Source organism: Peromyscus maniculatus, chromosome 22 (assembly GCF_049852395.1).
Source record: "Peromyscus maniculatus bairdii isolate BWxNUB_F1_BW_parent chromosome 22, HU_Pman_BW_mat_3.1, whole genome shotgun sequence".
Classification (NCBI taxonomy): domain Eukaryota; kingdom Metazoa; phylum Chordata; class Mammalia; order Rodentia; family Cricetidae; genus Peromyscus; species Peromyscus maniculatus.
In genome coordinates this window covers 25,392,526-25,413,174 of record NC_134873.1, presented here as the reverse complement: position 1 = coordinate 25,413,174, position 20,649 = coordinate 25,392,526, and the positions used below count along the sequence as shown (strand labels likewise).

The following is a 20,649-nucleotide window of genomic DNA, read 5'->3' as shown; positions in this document are numbered from 1 at the left end:
TCTATGATTTTGAGATTCAAGGTGTGTGTCTCCAATTCTGGCTGTATCCTTGACCACACAGAGATCTACCTAGCTCTGCCTACCAAGTGCTGGGATTAAAGGCATGAGCCACGAACACCCAGCTCTGCTATGGCTTGCTATTAGCTCTGACCCCCAGGCAACTTTATTTATTAACATACAAATAAAATCACATTTCAGTACAATTTAAATATCACCATATTTCCCCTTTTCTATCTTAATAAAAAGAGAAAAGGAAAAAGGTTATAACTAACATAAGAAAAACTATATACAAAAGTACAATAACTATATACAATATATACAAGTAATAAATACCTAAACAATGTCTAGTCCATTTGTATTTGACAAATTCAGAGAAAATAATTCCATTATCTATCCTATTTTGGTAAATCCAAAATGTACCTAATTCACTTTCTATCCTAACTAGTATTCAACTATAACTAACTAATCTTCAACAATAACTAACTAATCTTCAACTCCCTCAGAGACCCAAGAAGGAAATAATATTAGCTAACAAAAATAAAAACAGGAAGTGCATGCAAGCAACTTCCAAAAATTTGTGAGTTGACAGAAACAGCCAGCTGCCGGGACAGTCACCTGAGGTTTCTCTGCAGTGTTGGGGCATCATCTTCAGCCTATAGGCTTAGCGTTACTGACAGACTCATTTGTGAAGTAGGATGTACCCAAGGCCAACAGTTCAACCTCACATTGGGTGAGAGCGGTCCATGTACCAGAAGCACCTGAATTCCACTAGTGTCATGTCATGATTCAGAATTTTAAATTCTGGAAATTGTTGATGGTTTTTTAATTCAGCTGTCCATTTCTCTTGGCTGTGTATATATGGCTTCATCTCAGCATCCCATTCTTCTCCACATCCCGCTATTAAATGCCAGTCTACTATTGAGAGGTGTGAGCTTAGTTACTCTTCAAGAATAACTGTTTTAGCTGCTGTTCCATTGCACATCAGAAGCCATCGGCCCACTGCCTGTTCAGCTGCCTTCAAGAAAAGGACACTGTACCTTTTCTGGATTGAGAAGGCCTCTTCAGGGATGGTGCCATATTGTCCTGGCCTCAGAAGATGCCTTTTGATAAAGCCATAACCACACTTGTTTTGGCAAGAATCAGTAGTCCTTTGTTTTGTGTCCTGTCTGTCCTGTTTGTCAACAGTTGGTTCCAGGATACTTTGTTGTCCAGTGGCTAACTTTTGCCACAATGCAAGTTAACTCCATATGCAGTTTCTTCAATGCCCATATTTTCTCTGAAGTAGATTGGTACTGCCAGGAACCGACATGTCTTATAGTCATAACAAAATAGAAAAATTTTCTAAGTTATTAAAACATTTTAAATGCCATATTCTGTAGATCTCTGAAGGGTTTGAAGATGACCTGTCTATCTAAAATATATCTGTTCAATTTTTAAAACATATCTAATATGACTACAAGTTCTATTGTAATGTCTAACTACTAACTTTTATTTCTTTATATCCTAATAGTTGGTAATAATAACATTCAAGGATCAGAAAATTGCATTACATTGTTAAATGAATGGTATAAGTACAATTAGAAATATACATATAGCATTTTCTAACAATATCAATTTCAAATTTGTATACAATATAAAACCAATCCAATGTCAAGTATTTATAACTAGTAATTGTCTTTTTCTTTTCTTTTTTTTTTTAACAAGAACCTTTAATCTAATCTCCTTTGCTTAGCCTTTTTCCTAACCCTTGACAACAACTTGTAACCAGCCCCCCTAAACAATAAAAATTATCCCAGACCCAAAACCCATTAAAAAGACCAAAAAAACACCAGCCCTACACCACCTCTTTGGGAATGTGGGCATCGTATTCTTAACATTGCTTACTGCTGGGTATGGGCGAAGTTGTCTTTATCCTGAAAGAAAAATTTTAGGCTAATTGTCAAATTCTAGGAAAGGTAACTATATGTTGTTGATTTTATTAATTGTAATCTCATTAAATTCATTTTTCTGAGAAATGGTGGACCTTCATCAATTTTGTGTTTCAAAAATTTCTTCTGAGCTCCCTGGGTTTTGTTGGTTTGGGAACTTCTTGTGGAGAGATGGTTTTAGATTCCTCTTCTTGATCTTAGAGGCTTGCTTCTCCTCATTTCTTGACATATCTGTTTTCCAACTGTTAACATCTTCGTGTTTGTGTTTTTGATGCTTAAGTGATTGATATGGTTAGTATACAGATTTTGTATTTTAAAAATTGTCTCATAATATTGTCTCTTTGTCTTAATTGGCTTCAGCTGTCAACATGATGTAGCCTAGACTCACCTAAGGGAACATCAATAGAGGCTATGCCCAGATCAGAATCGCTAGTTACTGTGTTTGTATGAAATTGTGCTGATTGATGATTGGTGTGGGAAAGCTCCTCCACTGAGGTTGCAAAACCCTAAGCAAGTGGGCCTGAGGTGGGTAAGAGAGCTAGCTGAGCACAAGAGAGTGACCAGGCAAGAAAGAAAGCCAGGAAACAACGACAGTGTTTCCCTGTAGTTTTTGTCTTCAGTTCCTAGCTTGAGTTTCTATCCTAAGCTCCCACAATTGTGGGTCGTGATCTGGAAATGTCATCCAAATAAACCTGTTCATTACCTGAGATGCTTTTGGTTAGAGAATTTAATCGCAGCAAGAAACAAGGAAGTTAGAACAACATATGGTACACCTAAAGTGGTCTTATTGCCATGTAGAATGTGGGAATGTTGTCTTTCGGGGAAATATGGAAGATTTTAGGACTTTAGATGGCAAAAGCCATTTAAAGCAGTACACAGAACTTAATCAGCTATTCTTGTAAGAGTAGGAATATGGAAGTGTGGAGAGTAATGCAGACAGTGGATCTTAGGGTCATAGGATTTCAGTGGGAAATAGACTCCAGGAAAAATTCAAATAAGTTCACTTGTATGATATTTTGTGCCCAAATCATTCCTATTTTGTTCATTACCTGCGAAATTGAGTAAGGCAGAATTAAAAAGTTATTGACTGATTTCTTGGTCTACAGTGGAAAAGAAACAAGCAGTTCAGAAAGAAATTAAAGTCAGCTCCTTAGGGAAAAAAACAAGTGCACTAGGTAGTTTCACATGACAGTCCTGTGGTGAAAGAGAGGCAGAAAACTTCAAGATGTTTAGCACCATTAAAGAGAAGCCTCCTCTCCGCATTTGAAGCCTAAGAAGGCACCCTAAGGATAAGACTCTATCCATCTCAGCATTCAGTTTATTCAAGGAATAGGCAACTTGATTCCTAAATCCCAAGGAGCAACTTCCTACAGAACATGCTGCAATTCTGGTCCAAGGTGGTACCATAAAGCACAACTTAGAAGACAAATTTTGGGGGGCTGGAATAACCCATGTTGATCTGGTTCTAGAAACTAGAAAGATGCAAAATGTATAGATCATAGATTCTTCCTCTGTGATTACACTTCAGCAATGGTGCACCCATCTATGTTTGGCAGAGTCAGAACCCAGGGAGGAGACTGAGAGCTCATTCCATGAAGCTGTGAAGATGAAGGCAGTGTTGTATTTTGAGATGATAGGATGTTGAAATACACAAATCATGAGACATCTGCCATGGCGAGCTGTGTACAAGGAGTGGAAATAGCAAAGGAGAGACATGTATGAACATTTTCAGGCATAGAGCTATGGGAGACCTTGGAGAGTGAAGCCCTACTTGTCTTGTCTGAGTTGGAGCTACAGGATTTGTTGTTTGTCCTGCTGAGTTTCAGTCTTGCCTTGGTCCAATCTTGCCTCACTGTGTCCACATTCCTTTTTTTTTTTTTCTTTTCTTTTTTTAAAAATTTCTTCTTTGTTGGCCAAAGAATTAAAGAATCCCAGCACTCAGGAGGCAGAGGCAGGTGTTGGAATATTCAGGGATTGCTGTGGTAGGATAGCTGAATCTGGTGGTGACACATTGCTCTGGCTGTTGTTGATTATGTTCTTATACTGGTGTCCAGGTATCTGAGTTTGCAGTGATTTATTTATTTATTTATTTTTTTGTCTAGGTGCCAATTTCTCAGTTTAACCTTTTTGGATGAGAGTTTTGTTCCTTGGTGTCTATTTGCTCTGGTCTTCTGGTCTGTGTGTCCTATAATTGAACATGGGTTCTTCTTTTTTTGTTTTTCAACATGCGAATAAATTTATTTAGAAAACCAGAAAGACAAGGAAATACATTTTCATCTGTAGGGCAAGTTCTAGTTTGAAACAGCAATGAATGATAGGGAAGTGGTCAGCTGGGCACAGTGATGGCTCCTGCAGTTCAGTGTTTGGGGGCAGAAGACGAGGCTTGCATAGCAAGTTCAAGGCCAGCCTGACCTAAGAAGTGAGAGAAAAGTCAAAAGATACAAAGAAGCTTTCCTCATGTGTCACCGATCTGTACTGACCTCTCCTGTGGCTCAAGGTAGACCAGGCCTCAGCAAGAGGAGGAGGCCAGGCCTCAGCAAGATATTGAACTTGGGTTCTTACCCCAAGTTGGGAAATATAAGTCTGGCATTAGGTGTGGCCTTTGTTCCAGCATGGAGTTTCTGCCCAAGTTCTGGGCTGAAATGAGAAAAGAAGAGGGAGCTTGGGGATCGTGTTGAGAGGACACTGGAGAGTGGGAGAGATTTGAAGGCAGGTGGACTTCTAGCACCTTGTGTGTCCTTTGTTTGAGCAAGGGGTCCCAGCCTAAGTTGGAGGCTTCAACACAGATGAGGAAGGAAGTGGGATTGAGGATAGTGTTAGGGTTACTGAAAGAATGGAGGAGGACTGTAAGTGAGCTGCCTATGTGGAATTCTGATTAATGGCATGGCCTTTGGTCCAGCAGGGAGTCTTCACCTCAGTTTGCCTACTTGGCGTTGTGGCTGGTGTGTCCTGTACTTGAGCAGACGATATCCATCCAACTTGGGAGTGGGAACATGGATTTGGGGGTAACAGCTGTAGAGTTGTTGGGGGATCGTGTCAATGAGGATGTAAGATGTGTGGAAGTTTTTGGGCTGGTGCCCTGCTTACCTTTCTTCTGACTGGTGTGACATGCACATCAGCAGAGAATATCTGCCTGAGGTGGAGGCTGGAACATGGCCATATTCTTCTTTTTCAGAATGAGAACATATCCTGTGCCATTGTATGTTGGAAATCCTTAACTTGTTTCTTGATTTTACAAGACATGACAGTCAAGAGATTGTCTGAGTGTTAGAAGAGACTTAGGACATTTGCACTGTTTGGGATATTACATATTATGAGGATCATTGAAATTAGACTAAATGCATTTTCATCTTTTTCTTTTTTATTTATATTGATTCTTCTCTTATATGCATCCTGACAGCAGCCTCCTCTTCCACCACACCTTCTAGCTACCCCCTCCAATCCCCATTCCCCCAGATACTGTTTCCCTTCAGAGAAAAGCAGGCCTCCCAAGGATATCAACCAAACACATCATAACAAGGTACAATAAGACTAGACACAAACCCTTATATCAAGGCTGGACAAGGTAACCCAATAAGGAGGAAAAGGGTCACAAGAAGAGGCAAAAAGTCAAGAGATACCATGACTCCAACAGTTAGGAGTCCCACAAACACCCCAAGCTAAACAACCATATCATGTATGCAGAGGACCTGGCACAGAGCCTTGCAGGCTCCATGATTGCCACTTCAATTTTTTGTGAGCCCCTATGAGCCCTGCTTAGTTGATTCTGTGGGCCATGTTCTGGTTTCCTTAACACCTCTGGCTCCTACAAGCCTCACCCCTTCCTTTCACAGGATTTCTAGAACTCAAGCTAATATTTGAGTAGGGAATCTGTGCATGTATTCCCATTAGGTGACATAAGAAGCTTCTCTGATGACAACTGGGCTAGGCACATATATATTATAATTATAGCAGAAAATATTGACAAATCATTTCACTTTTTCTCCCTTGGTGAGTTGTATTTGGTTCTCTCCTAGTTCTCTGAGCCATTGAAGTTCTGGTTCCTGGTCATGTACACACCATCAGGCATGGGTTTTTTCTCACAGCTTGGGCTTAAAGTTAGACCAGTCATTGGTTGGCCATTACAGAATCTTGAGCCACCAAGGCCCCAGCATGTCTTGAAGGCAGGACAAGTGTGGGGTCAAAGGTTTGTAGTTTGGTGTCAAAGTCCCACCATTGGGAGCCTTATGTGGTTACAGATGTTGCCTGGTTCTGCCTTCATATTCTTGATTGCTAGGAGTCCTCAAGAGCGTCATCCTTCTTGGTTCCAGGAAGTTTGCACTCACTGTTACCGCACCCCACATGAAAGCTCCCCTATTCCAGCCATCTATCTCCTTCTCTCCCTCTGTCCCTTCCTTTTTCACCCAATCCTTCCTGTTCCCCCCAACCTGCCTCCAGTACACCCACAACATCTATTCCATTTCCTCTTCCCAGGGAGAGCCATGCATCACCCCTATTACTGTTCTTGATACTGGGCCTCTCAGCATCTCTGGATTGTATGTACTGTGATTAACTGTGATGACTGTGACTGTGTTTCACTTAAGTATAATATCCACTTATAAGTGAGTATGTACTGTGTTTGTCTTTGTGCTTCTCGGTTGTCTCACTCAGGATAATAAAGAACTCAAGAAACTAGACAACAACAAACAAAATAATCCGATTAAAATGGGGTACACCTCTAAATAGAATTCTCAGCAGAAGAATCTAAAGTGGCTGAGGAACACTTGAAGAAATGTTCACCATCCTTTGCCATCAGGGAAATGCCTATGAAAACTACTTTGGGATTTCATCTTTCACCTGTCAGAATGGTTCAGATCAATAACACAGGTGACATCTACTCCTGGCAAGGGCATAGATCAAGGGGATTCATTGTTTTGCAAGTGCAAACCTGTACAACCACTGTGGAAATCAATATGCAATCCTCGAAAAATTGGGAGTCAACCTCCCTCAAGACCTAGCTATACCACTCTTGGGCATATACCCAAAAGATGTTTTTCCATCCTACCACAAGGACACTTGCTCAACTATGTTCATCAAGGCATTATTCATAATAGCCAGGAGCTGCTATGTCTGTGAGAGTCTGTGCTGGTTGATGTGGAAGGCTGATGTGGGAAGGCTCCTCCACTGAGGGTGGAATTTTCCCCAAGAAAGTGGGCCTAGGCTGAAAAGAGAGCTATCTGAGCATGAGACAGTGACTGGGCAAGAGAAAAAGCCAGGAAACAATCTTTGCCCATGGGTTTTGCCTTCAATTGTTAGCTTGAGTTTCTATCCTAAGCTCCCAAAATGGTGGCATGTGATCTGACAGAATCAGCCAAATAAACTTGTTCATTGCCTGAGATGCTTTTGGTTAGAGGATTTAATCCCAGCAGCATAAAATCACATTAGAACAAAAAATGGAACAGGAAACATGTTGTTGTTGCTAGGTAGAACCTGGGATGTTGTCCTTTGGAGGAATGTGGAAGATATCAGGACTTTAGGTAGCAAAAGCCATAGAAAGTTGTACATAGAACTTAATTGTCTGTTCTTGTAGTACCAGGAAGATGGGAATGTTGAGAGTAATGTCAGAAAGTGGAAGCTGAGATCACAGGATTTCAGTCAGAAATGGAGACTCCATAAAAAATTAAGCTGAAGGTCATTTGTGTGGTGTTTTGGCTCCAATTTTGTTCTTATTCTGCCTATACCCTGGAAATTTAGTAAGGCAGAATTAAAACATTATGGGCTAATTTCTTAAACAGATCATTGAATCTGTTGGTTGGTTATTACTGGTGACTCATTCAGGCCCACAGTAGAAAAAAAATAAAATCAGGCTGAAATAAATGAAAATGAAAAGGTAGTTTCAGATAGCAGTCAAGTGCTAAAACTGTCAGGAATTTTTAAGGAGTTTATCACCTTTATAGAGAACACCCTTGCTCTTGAATGGAAGCCTAGCAAGGTACCCTAAGGGTAAGCTCCCATGCAACAAAACCTTTAATTTATGGAAGGAGTAAGCAAAGTGATTTCTAGTCCCAGGAAGCAACTTCATACAAAACCTGCTTCACGAGGCCAGCCTGGTCTACAGAGTGAGATCCAGAAAAGGCACAAAGCTACACAGAGAAACCCTGTCTCGGAAAAAAAAAAAAAAAAAAGATTACATTAAAAAAAAAAAACCTGCTTCACCTGTGGTCCAAGTGTGTTAGTGACCATCCCAATTAAGAAGTCAAATTTTGCATAATCATCTATCATGTGCTGGTCCTGGAAACAAGAAAGAATCAAAATTTAAGGGCATGGATTCTTAGTCATAGAGTAACAGTTTACAGTTCAGCATTGTTACAGGCATCTCTGTTTGGCAGAGTCAGAAACCCAGTGAGGAGACTGTGAGAATGTTCATTCCATAAAGCTCTGGGGATTAATCTGGTATTATGGGTTGTTCTTTTTTTTTTTTACTCTTTTGTGGGCCTGCAACCCAGCTCCCAAATAAATTACTTACATGGATGCTTATTCTTTCTTATAAATGCACAGTCTTAGCTTGGCTTGTTTCTAGCCAGCTTTTCTTAAATTATCCCATCTACTTTTGGCTTCTGGGATTTTATCTTTTCCTGTTCTGTGTACCTCTCTTTACTTTTTACTCCACGGCTTGCTGAGTAGCTGGTTGGCTAGCCCCTGGTATTCTCTCCCTCTTTTGACCCTCCTTCCTTTTTTCCCTCCCAGATTTATCCTCCCACATAATTCTGTCTGCTAGCCCCAGCTATCCTTTCCTGCCAAGCTATTGGCTGTTTATTATTAACAATTGGGCATTTTAGACAAGCAAAGTATCACAGCTTCACAGAGTTAGACAAATGTAACATAAAAAAGTAACACATCTTTGCATCATTAAAACATATGATCCACAGCATAAACAAGTAATCTTAAACTATTTCACAATATTTCCCCATTTTTGTCTAAACAAAAATGAAAGGTTTTAACTTTGACATAGTAAAACTATATATAAAAATATTATCAAATAAGAATTACAATTACAACATTCTGTTCATTTTTATTTTTTTATTTTTTATTTTTTTGGTTTTTCGAGACAGGGTTTCTCTGTGTAGCTTTGCGCCTTTCCTGGAACTCACTTGGTAGCCCAGGCTGGCCTCAAACTCACAGAGATCCACCTGGCTCTGCCTCCCAAGTGCTGGGATTAAAGGCGTGCGCCGCCGCCGCCGCCGCCGCCGCCGCCGCCGCCGCCGCCGCCGCCGCCGCCACCACCACCACCACCACCACCACCACCACCTCCCGGCACAGTTCATTTTTATTAAGAAAATTCATAGGAAACACTTCATCAACAATCTGATCTTAGTGACTCTAAAGTTTAATACTTAATTTACTTTCATAACAATGTGAATCTGAAATTCTAATTATTTAGTCTTTAACTCCATCAACGATTGCAGATGGGATTAATATTATATAACAATAGAGGCATCTGCCCAGAGAGTCACCCAAAGTTTCTCTGCAACATGGCCATTTTCAGCCTACAAGTCCAGATTATCTCGCAGACGTTTTAGTAAAGCTGGAAATTTAAAGAATTGTCCTGCCTTGTATTGGGAAAGTTCAGCAGTCCTTTCCTTTTCCAGTCCTTTTCCTACGGCTGCTGAATGTCCAGTCTGCACAGCACACTGTCAAGCAGTTAAGGCTTAAGCAGTTTCTTGCCCAAATGGCTAACCTTGCCACAATGAAAGCAAACCTCTATGGAGTTTCTTCGATGCCCATCATCCTTTTATGAAGTAAAGTGGTCCTGCCAGGAGCAGATGTGTCTCATTGTCATAAAAAACTGTTAACAAAACATTTTAAGTGCCATATTCTTTAGGTCTTTGAAGTGATTGAAGACCATTTATCTATCTGAAATATACCTATTTAACCTTGAAAAATAACTAACATGACTACAAATTTAATTATTATAGATTAGCTACTAATCTCATTTCTTAATTATACATTGCATTTTTAACTGAGCTGCATAAGCTTCAAACAGTACTCCAAACTAGAAATATACATAAAGTATAACAAAATTAAGTTTAAATTTGTATGGATATACCAATGCAAGATTTCTGAGGTCAATAGTTGTTTTTTTAAATCTTATCTTCCCATATTCCCCTAAATGATAACACATGTCCATAACTCCCACACCTCTTTTGAGAATGTGGGCATCATGCTCTCCAAACTGCTGCCTCTTGTCGTTAGTGTCCCAGAAAGAAAATTTGAGATAATGGCCAAATCCTGGGAAGACCAGCTATAATCTCGGTTGGTAGAGATCACTGGTTAAGATTCTGGAGGTCTCCCCTGATCAAATCTGATGCATATCAACCTGGAAAGAATCCACAGCATCTTCTTTCCTGTGATAATAAACAAAGCAAAAAACTGTTCTTCTGAGCATTTTTGATTTTTCACTTGCCAGTTATATTTTTTGAGTTCCATTTTAAAGTTAAGATAGCCCTAAAGAATCTAGGTTGGTTCAATTTTGCAATCCTGTTCACAATCCCATGTCAGTCACCAGTTGTTTGCTCATCAGCATTCAAAAACTTCAAGCCGGGCGGTGGTGGCACACGCCTTTAATCCCAGCACTCGGGAGGCAGAGGCAGGTGGATCTCTGTGAGTTCGAGGCCAGCCTGGGCTATCAAGTGAGTTCCAGGAAAGGTGCAAAGCTACACAGAGAAACCCTATCTCAAAAAACCAAAAAAAAAAAAAAAAAAAAAAAAAAAAAAATTCAAAATCAACACAATTGTATATAAGATCCAGACTCCCTGTGTATTTCCCATCTTTATGTGCATTTTCTTTATATTGCTTTTAGTGTCCCTTTAAACTGTCTCTTTTACTTTATTTTTTAAATCTATTTACTTCTCTCTATGACTATCTCTATTCATTTTCTTTTCTTTATTAAGCTTATACACATTATAAAAAACACACTGCAACCTGTTTACAGGTTGTGGGTTTTTGTTTTGTTTTTTCTTGTTTGTTTGTTTGTTTTTTTACTGCATGTCATTTAGGCTTTTTTAACCATGTGAGCAGACTAGCTCTGCCTCTGGCTTCTGTGGCTAGCTCTGCCCATTTCCCAAGTCATGAAAGCCAAGCCTAAAATTTTTTTTAATGTACCGACTGCCCAAGGGCTTGCTGTAAGACAGAAACTCCTAAAGGAGTCTTGAAACTTGAGCCTCACTTTGGTAGGCCAAAATGTTGTTGATTGTTATCATTCTCAGCTTTTTTGGTGTTTAATATTTTGGAGGGCCCATCACCCAGCTCCCGACAACTACACAGCATTTTTTTTATTATTATGAATGTCCAGCCTTAGCTTGGCTTGTTTCTAACCAGTTTTGTTTAACTTAAACTATCCAATCTACCTTTTGCCTCTGGGCTTGTATCTTTCTCTACTCTGTATACCATCCTTTACTACTTAGTCCATAGCTTGCTGTGTAGTGGGGTCTCTAGACACTGGTGTCCCCTCCTTTTCTTTTTTTTTCCCCCGAGAGAGGGTTTCTCTGTGTAGCTTTGCACTTTTCCTGGATCTCACTCTGTAGATCAGGCTGGCCTCGAACTCAGAGATCCGCCTGCCTCTGCCTCCTGAGTGCTAGGATTAAAGGCATGTGTGCCACCACCGCCCAGCTCTCTCCTTTTCTTGCTCTCAGTTCTTTCTACCTTTTTTCTTTTTCTCCCCCCCCCCCAGGGTTTCTCTGTGTAGCTTTGCGCCTTTCCTGGAACTCACTTTGGGGACCAGGCAGGCCTCAAACTCACAGAGATCCACCTGCCTCTGCCTCCTGTGTGCTGGGATTAAAGTTGTGCACCGCCACCACCCGCCCATTTTTTTGTTTTTGTTTTTCTGAGACAGGGTTTCTCCGTGTAGCTTTGTGCCTTTCCTGGATCTCGCTCTGTAGACCAGGCTGGCCTTGAACTCACAAAGATTTGCCTGCCTCTGCCTCCCGAGTGCTGGGATTAAAGGCGTGTGTCACCATCACCCAGCATTTCTACCTTTTTTCTTTGTTTGACTAATTTGTGCATGGGAAACAACATCATAATGTCTACTTCTGTGTGTCCTGGAAGCAATTGCATAGAGTAGGCTGGCAGTTTACAAGAAGCACACATGCCTGCTTCTGCCTTTTGAGTGCTGGGGTTAAAGGTACGAGCCAATGTACCCACCTTGCCCATCTTAGTCATGTAACATGAATCTTCAATGGTCTAATTAATAAAAAACAAACCCACAGCCAGGTATTGAGGTGAACACTGAAAGATCAGAGAGAAGCAGAACCAGCCACTGCTTAACCTCACCTCGCCAACAACTTAGCCAATCTTGTTTCCTCAAACTGGAAGCCTCTGAGTCTTCATCCAAATGGATCACAGCTGAACTGCTGCTAGAAGCTTAAGAGCCTCTAGTTCCTGGTCCTCATGCCTTATGTACCTTTCTGCTTTCTGTCATCACTTCCTGGGATTAGAAGCATGTGTCTTTCCCAAGCAAAGACATGAGATCTCAAGTGCTGGGATTAAGGCGTGTGTGTCACTGTTTCTGTTTCCAGTGTGGCCTTGCACTCACAGAGATCCAGATGGAGTTTTGCATTCCAAGTGATAGGAATAAAGGCCAGTGTACCACTATTTTCTGGCCTCTATGTCTAATCTAGTGGCTGTTCTGTTCTCTGACCCTCAGATAAGTTTATTAGGGTACACAATAAATCAATCACAAGGTTTCTTTTTTGTAGTTAGTAATCATTCATACAATTTCTCTCATTGTTTCCCACTGTTGATTTGGTTACTTGTCTCTCTATGTTTGTTAACAGGCATTTCTCTTGTAAGGTGATATGCCATTCATAGGATATGGAAATTGCAGAGGTGAACCTCCTATTCAGTTTCCTTTTTGAGTGACTTGTTGATTACATTATATATTACATAAAAGTGCATATATATATATGTATATGTATATCATGGAATGAGTGTGGGGAGCACAAGAATTATATGACTGTGTTGTTAAAGAAGTATACATTTGCAATGTCATTAGTATCATACTTTCTGTTGTACATGTGTATGGGATATTTTAGAATACAGTGACCTATGATGATGTGCATGTTGACTTCACTTGCGAAGAGTGGACTTTACTGGATCCTTCCCAAAAGATTCTTTACAAAGATGTGATGCTGGAGACCTACAGGAACCTCACTGCTATAGGTAAGACTGAGTTTTCCTTTATGTTTAAAATAAGGAGAGAAATGTTCCTTGGTTAGTGATGCTCTTCTGTTGTTTGATTGAGAAAGAAGAAGATTGAGGTGAATAATTCAGGCATGGTTCTCAGGTTCACTGAAGATATTAAGTTAAATTTTGTCCAATTTTCAATAATATACCATATATTTTCTGGTACTACATTTTAGGATACAGTTGGGAAGACCATAATGTTGAAGAACACCATCAAAGTTCTAGAAGGCATGAAAGGTAATTTGCATATGCAAGCTGATACAAATATGCCTCTGAAGAAACTGTAATATGTTGTGGAAGTTTTAAGCAAAAGCAGCAGTGTAAATAAGCACAGCTTAAAGTGCATGAATGACTATTAAATTCTCCCAAAGCCATATACCTCAATTTCAGGAAGGTGAATTGCATTTGCAAGACAGTCCTTTAAGAAAGAACACAAAAAACAATGCCTTAATAGATATCACCATTTGAGTCATTGTACCATGAGAGCTATGCTGTAGAAACTGCCAATCCATTTATTTCATACTACTCATATTATAAAAGGTAGACACATTGAAGAGGTCATTAGTATATTTCCAAAACCCTCTAATAAGCAAATAGTGCATAGTAAAGCTAGTGTTACTCATGAATTTGTTACTACAAAGTTTAGTGAGAGGCGCACTGAGAGTCAAGAGTCAAGGGGCAATTGTGGGAGAGAAACATTAATCCCTATATCTGTTCCTATGTCTATGAGGAACAGAAAGTCACACTCTGTGAATTCAATGTGGAAACACTTTTAGTTGTTATTCTTCCTTTACTAGGAATGTCATTTGTCACTCTAGATACAAGACATATGAGCACAGGGTTAAGGAGAGACGTAACATACTTTTCTCTCAGAACAATTAGAAGATATGTAGGAGTGCCCATGTTGAGTATACTTGTTGAATTTGATTCAAGTATACAAGTAATTGGTTTTCCAGCTTTATTGTTAATACATCAAAAAAGTGACAACTGCAAAAAAGCCCTGTGAGTATTAGGACTTTGTAAACACTTCTCTGCCCTATTTTACTTAGCACATTTAGTATGATTCGCTGTTAAAGAAAAATTTATGATTGTAGGAAACATGGTAAAGCTCTGAGGTTTTCCAGTTCTCTTGATATATATATGAAAAATCATATAGAAAACAGATTCTGTATATGTGAACCTTGTAAGAAAGGATCTTAACATCATAGGTATCTTCAAAGATGCAAAACAACCCTTCATGAAAGGAAAAAACATGAGTGCAAACTCTGTGATTAAAACGTTATGGTGTGATTCCTCTTTACAATTGGACCAAACTGCAAAATCACTTCACAGAGATGTAAAGATTTAATAGTGTACTGAATGTGCTAATGCTTTTACATGTGCTAATTTTCTTTGCAGGCATAAAAGAAGTCATACTAGAGAGAAACCTTCTCAATATACTCAATGTGTTAAAGTCTTTGCATTCGACAGTCATCTTCAAAAGCACGGAAGAACACATACTGTAGAGAAACCCTATGAATGTAATCAGTGTGCTAAAGCCTTTGTATGTTCCAGTAGTCTTCAAAGACATAAAAGAACCCATACTGGAGAGAAACCCTATAACTGTAATCAATGTGGTAAAACCTATGGACAACAGGGTCATCTTCAAATACATAAAAGAACACATACTGGAGAGAAACCCTATGAATGTAATCATTGTGGTAAAGCCTTCTCTACACCAGGTATTCTCAAGAAACATAGAAGAACACACACTGGAGAGAAACCCTATAAATGTAATCAATGTGGTAAAACCTATGGACAACAGGGTCATCTTCAAATACATAAAAGAACACATACTGGAGAGAAACCCTATGAATGTAATCATTGTGGTAAAGCCTTCTCTACACCAGGTATTCTCAAGAAACATAGAAGAACACACACTGGAGAGAAACCCTATAAATGTAATATGTGTGGTAAAGCCTTTAGACTAAATGGTTCTCTCCAAATACATAAAAGATCACATACTGGAGAGAAACCCTATAAATGTAATATGTGTGGTAAAGCTTTTACACAACAGGGTTCTCTTCAAATGCATAAAAGAACACATAGTGGAGAGAAACCCTATGAATGTAATCTGTGTGGTAAAGCATTTGGATATCAGAGTTCTCTTCAAATGCATAAAAGAACACATACTGGAGAGAAACCCTATGAATGTAATCTGTGTGGTAAAGCCTTTGGACAAAAAGAGTATCTTAAAATGCATAAAAGAATGCATACTGGAGAGAAACCCTATGAATGTAATCTGTGTGGTAAAGCTTTTACATATCAGGGTTCTCTTCAAATGCATAAAAGAACACATACTGGAGAGAAACCCTATGAATGTAATCTGTGTGGTAAAGCCTTTACACGACAGGGTTCTCTTCAAATGCATAAAAGAACACATACTGGAGAGAAACCCTATGAATGTAATCAGTGTGGTAAAGCCTTTACACGACAGGGTTCTCTTCAAATGCATAAAAGAACCCATACTGGAGAGAAACCCTATAACTGTAGTCAATGTGGTAAAGCATTTGGATATCAGCAGTCTCTTCAAATGCATGAAAGAACACATACTGGAGAGAAACCCTATGAATGTAATCTATGTGGCAAAGCCTTCTCTAGACAGAGTAGGCTCCAAGCACACAGAAGAACCCATACTTGAGAGAAACCATATGAATGTAATCAGTTTGGTAAAGCCTTTGTCTATGCTAGTAGTCTTCAAAGACATTTGAAAACATCATACTGCAAAGAAACCTTATAAATGTAGACAGTGTTGCAAAGCACTCTATACAGAAATAAACTTTTTGTATGCAATCAATGCATTAAAGCCTTTGATTATTACAATAGTATTAGGGGACCTGAGAAAAATACTGAGGGCTCCTTAATATAAAGTATTTGTTTAGATGTTTAGTCAACACACTTACATTCAGTTATACAACAATATTTTGTAGAAAAAAATGACAGTGTCAATCTGTTCAAGCTTTATGATGTCAACTTTAATATTGTCTGCACCTGCAAACTCATGGAAAAAATAAATTTGTGAATTTATGAAGCCCTATATTTAGGGTAAAAGGGCCAGCCAAAGAAACAGACCCTGATGCTGATACCGGAGCCAGTGAAACACACACTTTGGTCCTGAAACCAGAGTCAAAGAAAAACACATGAGTAGCATGAAACCAACCAATCCTTGAGCAGGAAAGTCAGCCAATCCCTAACATGAAATCCAGCCAATCTCTAAGATTTTCCAAACTCAGAGTTTGAAATGAGACCAATTCCCACCCTGAAAGTCTTTTCAGTGGAAAAACTGCACCCCTAAGAAGCCCCACAGCCATGTGCATGTTCTTTGGCAGCTGCCTTTTTTTTTTTTCAGCCACTCTCCTAGATTCCCTACACCACCATGCCCCCCCCCCATAAATACCTTGATGTGGTGGTATTGTGTTCCCCCAAATATTGTGAACCCTAATAAACTTATCTGGGGTCAGAGACACAACAGCCACAATATTAAATAAAGAAGTTAGGCAGTGGTACCACATGCCTTTAATCCTAGCATTCCAGAGACAGAAATCCCTCTGGATCTCTGTGAGTTCAAGGCCACATTGGAAGCAGCCAGGCATGGTGACACATGCCTTTAATCCCAGAAAGCTGGCCTTTAATCCCAGGGAGTGATGGTAGAAGGCAGAAAGATAATATAAGGCGTGAGGACCAGGAACTATTAGCATTTGGCTGGTTAAGCTTTCAGGCTTTGGAGCAGCACAGTTGAGGTGAGGTTCATTCTGGATGAAGATTCAGAGGCTTCCAGTCTGAGGAAACAGGACCAGGTGAGGAATTGGCAAGGTGAGATAGCTGTGGCTTGTTCTGTCTCTCTGATCTTCCAGTGTTCACCCCAATAACTGGCCCTGGGTTTGATTTTATTAATAAGAACTTTTAAGATTCCTGCTACACCTTGAATCAGTTTTGGGTGAGGACCTTCTTTCGCCATCATGGAGTTTAGTCTCTACTGGGAAACTCCCTAGTGGATCCGGGCAGAGAAGCAGTAGAACCCTCTGCAAGGAAACTCCCAAAGGGGAGCAGAGCAAAAGTAACAACTTCTTGCTAAAGCTGCTTCAGACTGTTACATTTCTGCAAGGGGGTTCCCCTTTGTTGTGTAAAGCAGAGAAGTAACAATTTGGGCCAGAGCTGAGAAGAAACCATCATCTGTGCCGGGAAACTCCCTAAGGGAACCGAGAAGAGAAGCAATGCACACCTCTGCTGGCAAAGTATTAGAAGAATATTGCAAAGTGGTAACAGACAGAGTGGAGGGGAGCAGAGCTGTGTTACAGGAATAAATGCTTTCAACAAAACTTTCAAATTTGCTTTTCTTTAAATGCACCACTGTTCTATCTCTTATTTGTTCCTATTCCCCCATTGTTTCCAGGTCATTAAGAGGAAGCGGGTTCTGTTCTCTAATATCTTTCTGTGGTATAATTCTCACACTGGGAGTTTGCTAAAACGCCTGGCCTCATGACAAGGCTCGGGTCGTTTATAGCTGATACTAGTTTCTGCCCAGGCCAGTGTGCTCACAGCAGTGTAGTTTCCATGCCAGATACTCTCAGCTCTGTTTACAGAGAACTTAAAGACTGCTTTTGACTCTGGAGCTCCAGAGAATACAGCTGAGCAGGATACTATTAAGTGTTAGGCAGAATGGGGGATTTAAATGGAAGATTTTCAATGTGAGAAATTCTCAGAATGGGGATTGATTCCATAGAGATTTTTAATTGGAGATGTCTAAAGTCGGGTGTAGGGAATTTCCATGTGTCAACAGTTTATTTTGGAGTTCCCAGGAGACCCTAGATTAGGGGCAGGAGGTGAACAGGTATAATGGTTGTGCCTTCAAATAGCTTGGGGCCTGGCCTAACTCCTCTCTCACCACCTGCTCCTTCACCAAAAGACACAAGAGCTTCCGGGAACCAGGGGCTGTGGTTGGGGCAGGTGTGGGAGTGGGTCAAGGACAGATCAGGGTCAGGTGTAGGATCAGGTCCATACCGCTGAGCTCTATGCTTTAGGCCAATAGCCTTAGACTCCAGCCAGAACGCTGGACAGTGAGTCGAGAGGCAGTAGGCAGAGGCCTCAGTTGGGAAGGCTGATGGCTGTAGAAGCTCCACCCATTGGGAGCCCAGCGACTTTTCCTCAACAGTGAGCGAAGTGTGGGCAGAAGCTGTGCTCAGAGGCAGAGTGGGAGAGCCTGTAGATCACTTGAGGCTGCTATCCCAAGTCCACCGCCACCTTCTCTTCTTTATCATCCTCTACCGGTCTGTCTACCACACCCCAGCTTGGCTATGTCCAGGAGGCAGGTGCTGAGAGACACACAAATACTGGAGCCCCAGGTGCCCAGGCTCCAGTCATTGGGAAGGGAAAATCTATCATTACTGCTTTTCCAGAGAGAAGACTGCCATGCAGGGTTAAAATTCTTAGGCAAGATGGAATGCCAAGGGTGTTGATTTATTGCCAGTTGCTTTATTTAACACATCCAGAGCCTGGAAACAACACAAGTGTCTTGGGTAGGTCCTACCTTTGTTCAAAGTGAATTAATAGACAGAACAAAATGAATAAAAATGTGTGTAAAAGGAGAGAGGGTGAAGAAACCTGGGGAAAAACAAACAAAATGTCCTTAGCAACCTGTAGACCTCAGATTGAAGAGACCGTTTACTGTGGCTGATAAAAGCCACAAATCTTGTGGAAAGATTTTAGTGTCCTTGGTGGAGGCTGTCATCTTCAGGCACTGTCTCTACCCTACTTCCTCTAGCTGCAGGAAACTGACATACAGAAAGGCTAAACACCAGCCAGCCACATAGTAGAGAATCAGCGGGGTGCCACTGCTATCTCCCTCAGACTTGTGGCTTTGAAACTCTGTTCCTCAGACCTACACCCCATCCCTGTAAATGTGGTTGCTAGAAGTCCTAGGCAAAGCTGGTAATCTCCATGATTAGCCCTTTGACATTGTTCATAAAGGACCGGCACCAGCAGCTACAATGATAAGGACTTCATTACATGACTTTTCCATTCTAATTGCTTCTATATATATTCTTTAAGGAAGAAATATGTTAAAGATCAGTTTCCAAAAGTCTTTCTGAAGAAGCACAGAACTTAGAGGGCAGCCTAGACCTAAAGAGACTAGTGGACACATTGCCACTTATTATGTCCACCCGCCATATCTGGCAGGTAAAGTGCTTGCCTGGTTTGACCTTTAAGGAGTATCTCCTGACCTCCAAGGAAGAATACACCATAAGGTGGAGATTCATCTTTAGGGCTGTGATTCCAAATCCCCATATTTCAAAATTCTTAGAGTCAGTAAATCCATAGAGAAATAATTGCCAGTAAAGTGAAGCTTGTTTTATTTAATAGATTAGAGGAAATTGGGAATAGATAGAGGAAATTGGGATAGCACTTGTTATGGCAAGACAGCATGAAGAGGGACTTGTGGGCAGGATGACATGCTGTGTGGGTCCATGGGTGTCTGTATCTCTGTAATATAGTGATGGGGCACACGGGTTTGGGCTCAGAAGGAAGCAGGAGCTCCCGCTCTGGGACTGATGTGCTGCTGCTGCGCATGGTATTCATAACTCACGTCTCCCTGCTTTGTGACAACCCCAGTGTCACAGAGCGGGGTCTTAGCATCTTCATTACATCCAGGCCCCAGGGCCAGCATCGTACGAGGGGAAGAATTGATTTTAATGCACATTTCCAGGTTATAGTCCATCTTGGGGAAATCAAGGCAGAAACTCAGTCAGCTAGTCACATCACATCCATTGTCAAGAGCAGAGATTCGAAGGCTCCCATGCTCCCTGCTTGACTCTTCTTGTGTACCAGGTTTTTCCACTGATAAAGAGTTCAGGTCCCAGCCAATTAAATGATTCTGTCCATCTCAGTTAACAATCTATAAAACCCACAGCCATGCCCAGAGTCAACTTGATCAAAATGGTTCCTCATTTTGAGTCCCTCTTCCCAGCTGACTCTAGTCTGGCTCAATCTGATAATAAAATCTAACAAGCACACTGCCCCAGCATCGTTTCCAGGCTTAGAGCAGATTTGTGCCTTGACTCTGGAGTCTCCAACTGCACTGTAGACTTCTGCATGGAAAGACCTGCAAAATAATGTCCTGAACATCTTCTGCCCATAAGGAAACTCTTGTTATGTATGGCAGATTCCAGGTCTCTGGTCACCTTCAGTACACAGCAAGAACAGACTACTGTGAACGACACCAAACAGTGGACACCCACCCAGTACACACAAGCTGACCACACAGAATTTAGTCACACTGACCATCTCACTCTTCTTGTTCTTGACTGTGCCAGCCTCTTCCTCTGACACAAATGCCTGGGCCATTGCTATATCCATCGTAAACCCAACAAGATCTATATATTTCCTTTTAAGAGGCAATAACCTGAAGTCTGTTCCTAGCATTTCTGATGGACTTTTCCTTGGTGCATCATATCCTTTTCTGTGC

At 40.7% G+C, this 20,649-nt stretch overlaps 2 protein-coding genes across 5 annotated transcripts in view; one reads left to right on the top strand and one right to left on the bottom strand.

Annotated features, from left to right (window-relative positions):
- LOC102910000 (zinc finger protein 431-like) overlaps nt 1–20,649 on the top strand; it is a 33,534-nt gene that overhangs the window by 8,720 nt on the left and 4,165 nt on the right. Inside the window, exons 2-4 of one of the 4 annotated variants that reach the window (XM_076559036.1) lie at nt 12,998–13,124; nt 13,325–13,385; nt 14,547–20,642. In XM_076559036.1, coding sequence (XP_076415151.1) covers nt 12,998–13,124; nt 13,325–13,385; nt 14,547–15,828 — 1,470 coding nt within the window. In that variant the 3' untranslated portion in view covers nt 15,829–20,642. Of the gene's footprint in view, nt 1–12,997; nt 13,125–13,324; nt 13,390–14,546; nt 20,643–20,649 lie in introns of those variants that run through there. The other 3 variants (XR_013047144.1, XM_042266819.2, XM_042266818.2) reach the window with 3 other exon arrangements.
- The window catches only part of LOC143270166 (zinc finger protein 120-like), a 78,845-nt gene continuing 67,621 nt past the window's right edge, over nt 9,426–20,649 (bottom strand). The window contains exon 4 of the mRNA XM_076559034.1: nt 9,426–10,312. Coding sequence (XP_076415149.1) covers nt 10,264–10,312 — 49 coding nt within the window. The 3' untranslated portion in view covers nt 9,426–10,263. The remainder of the gene's footprint in view (nt 10,313–20,649) is intronic.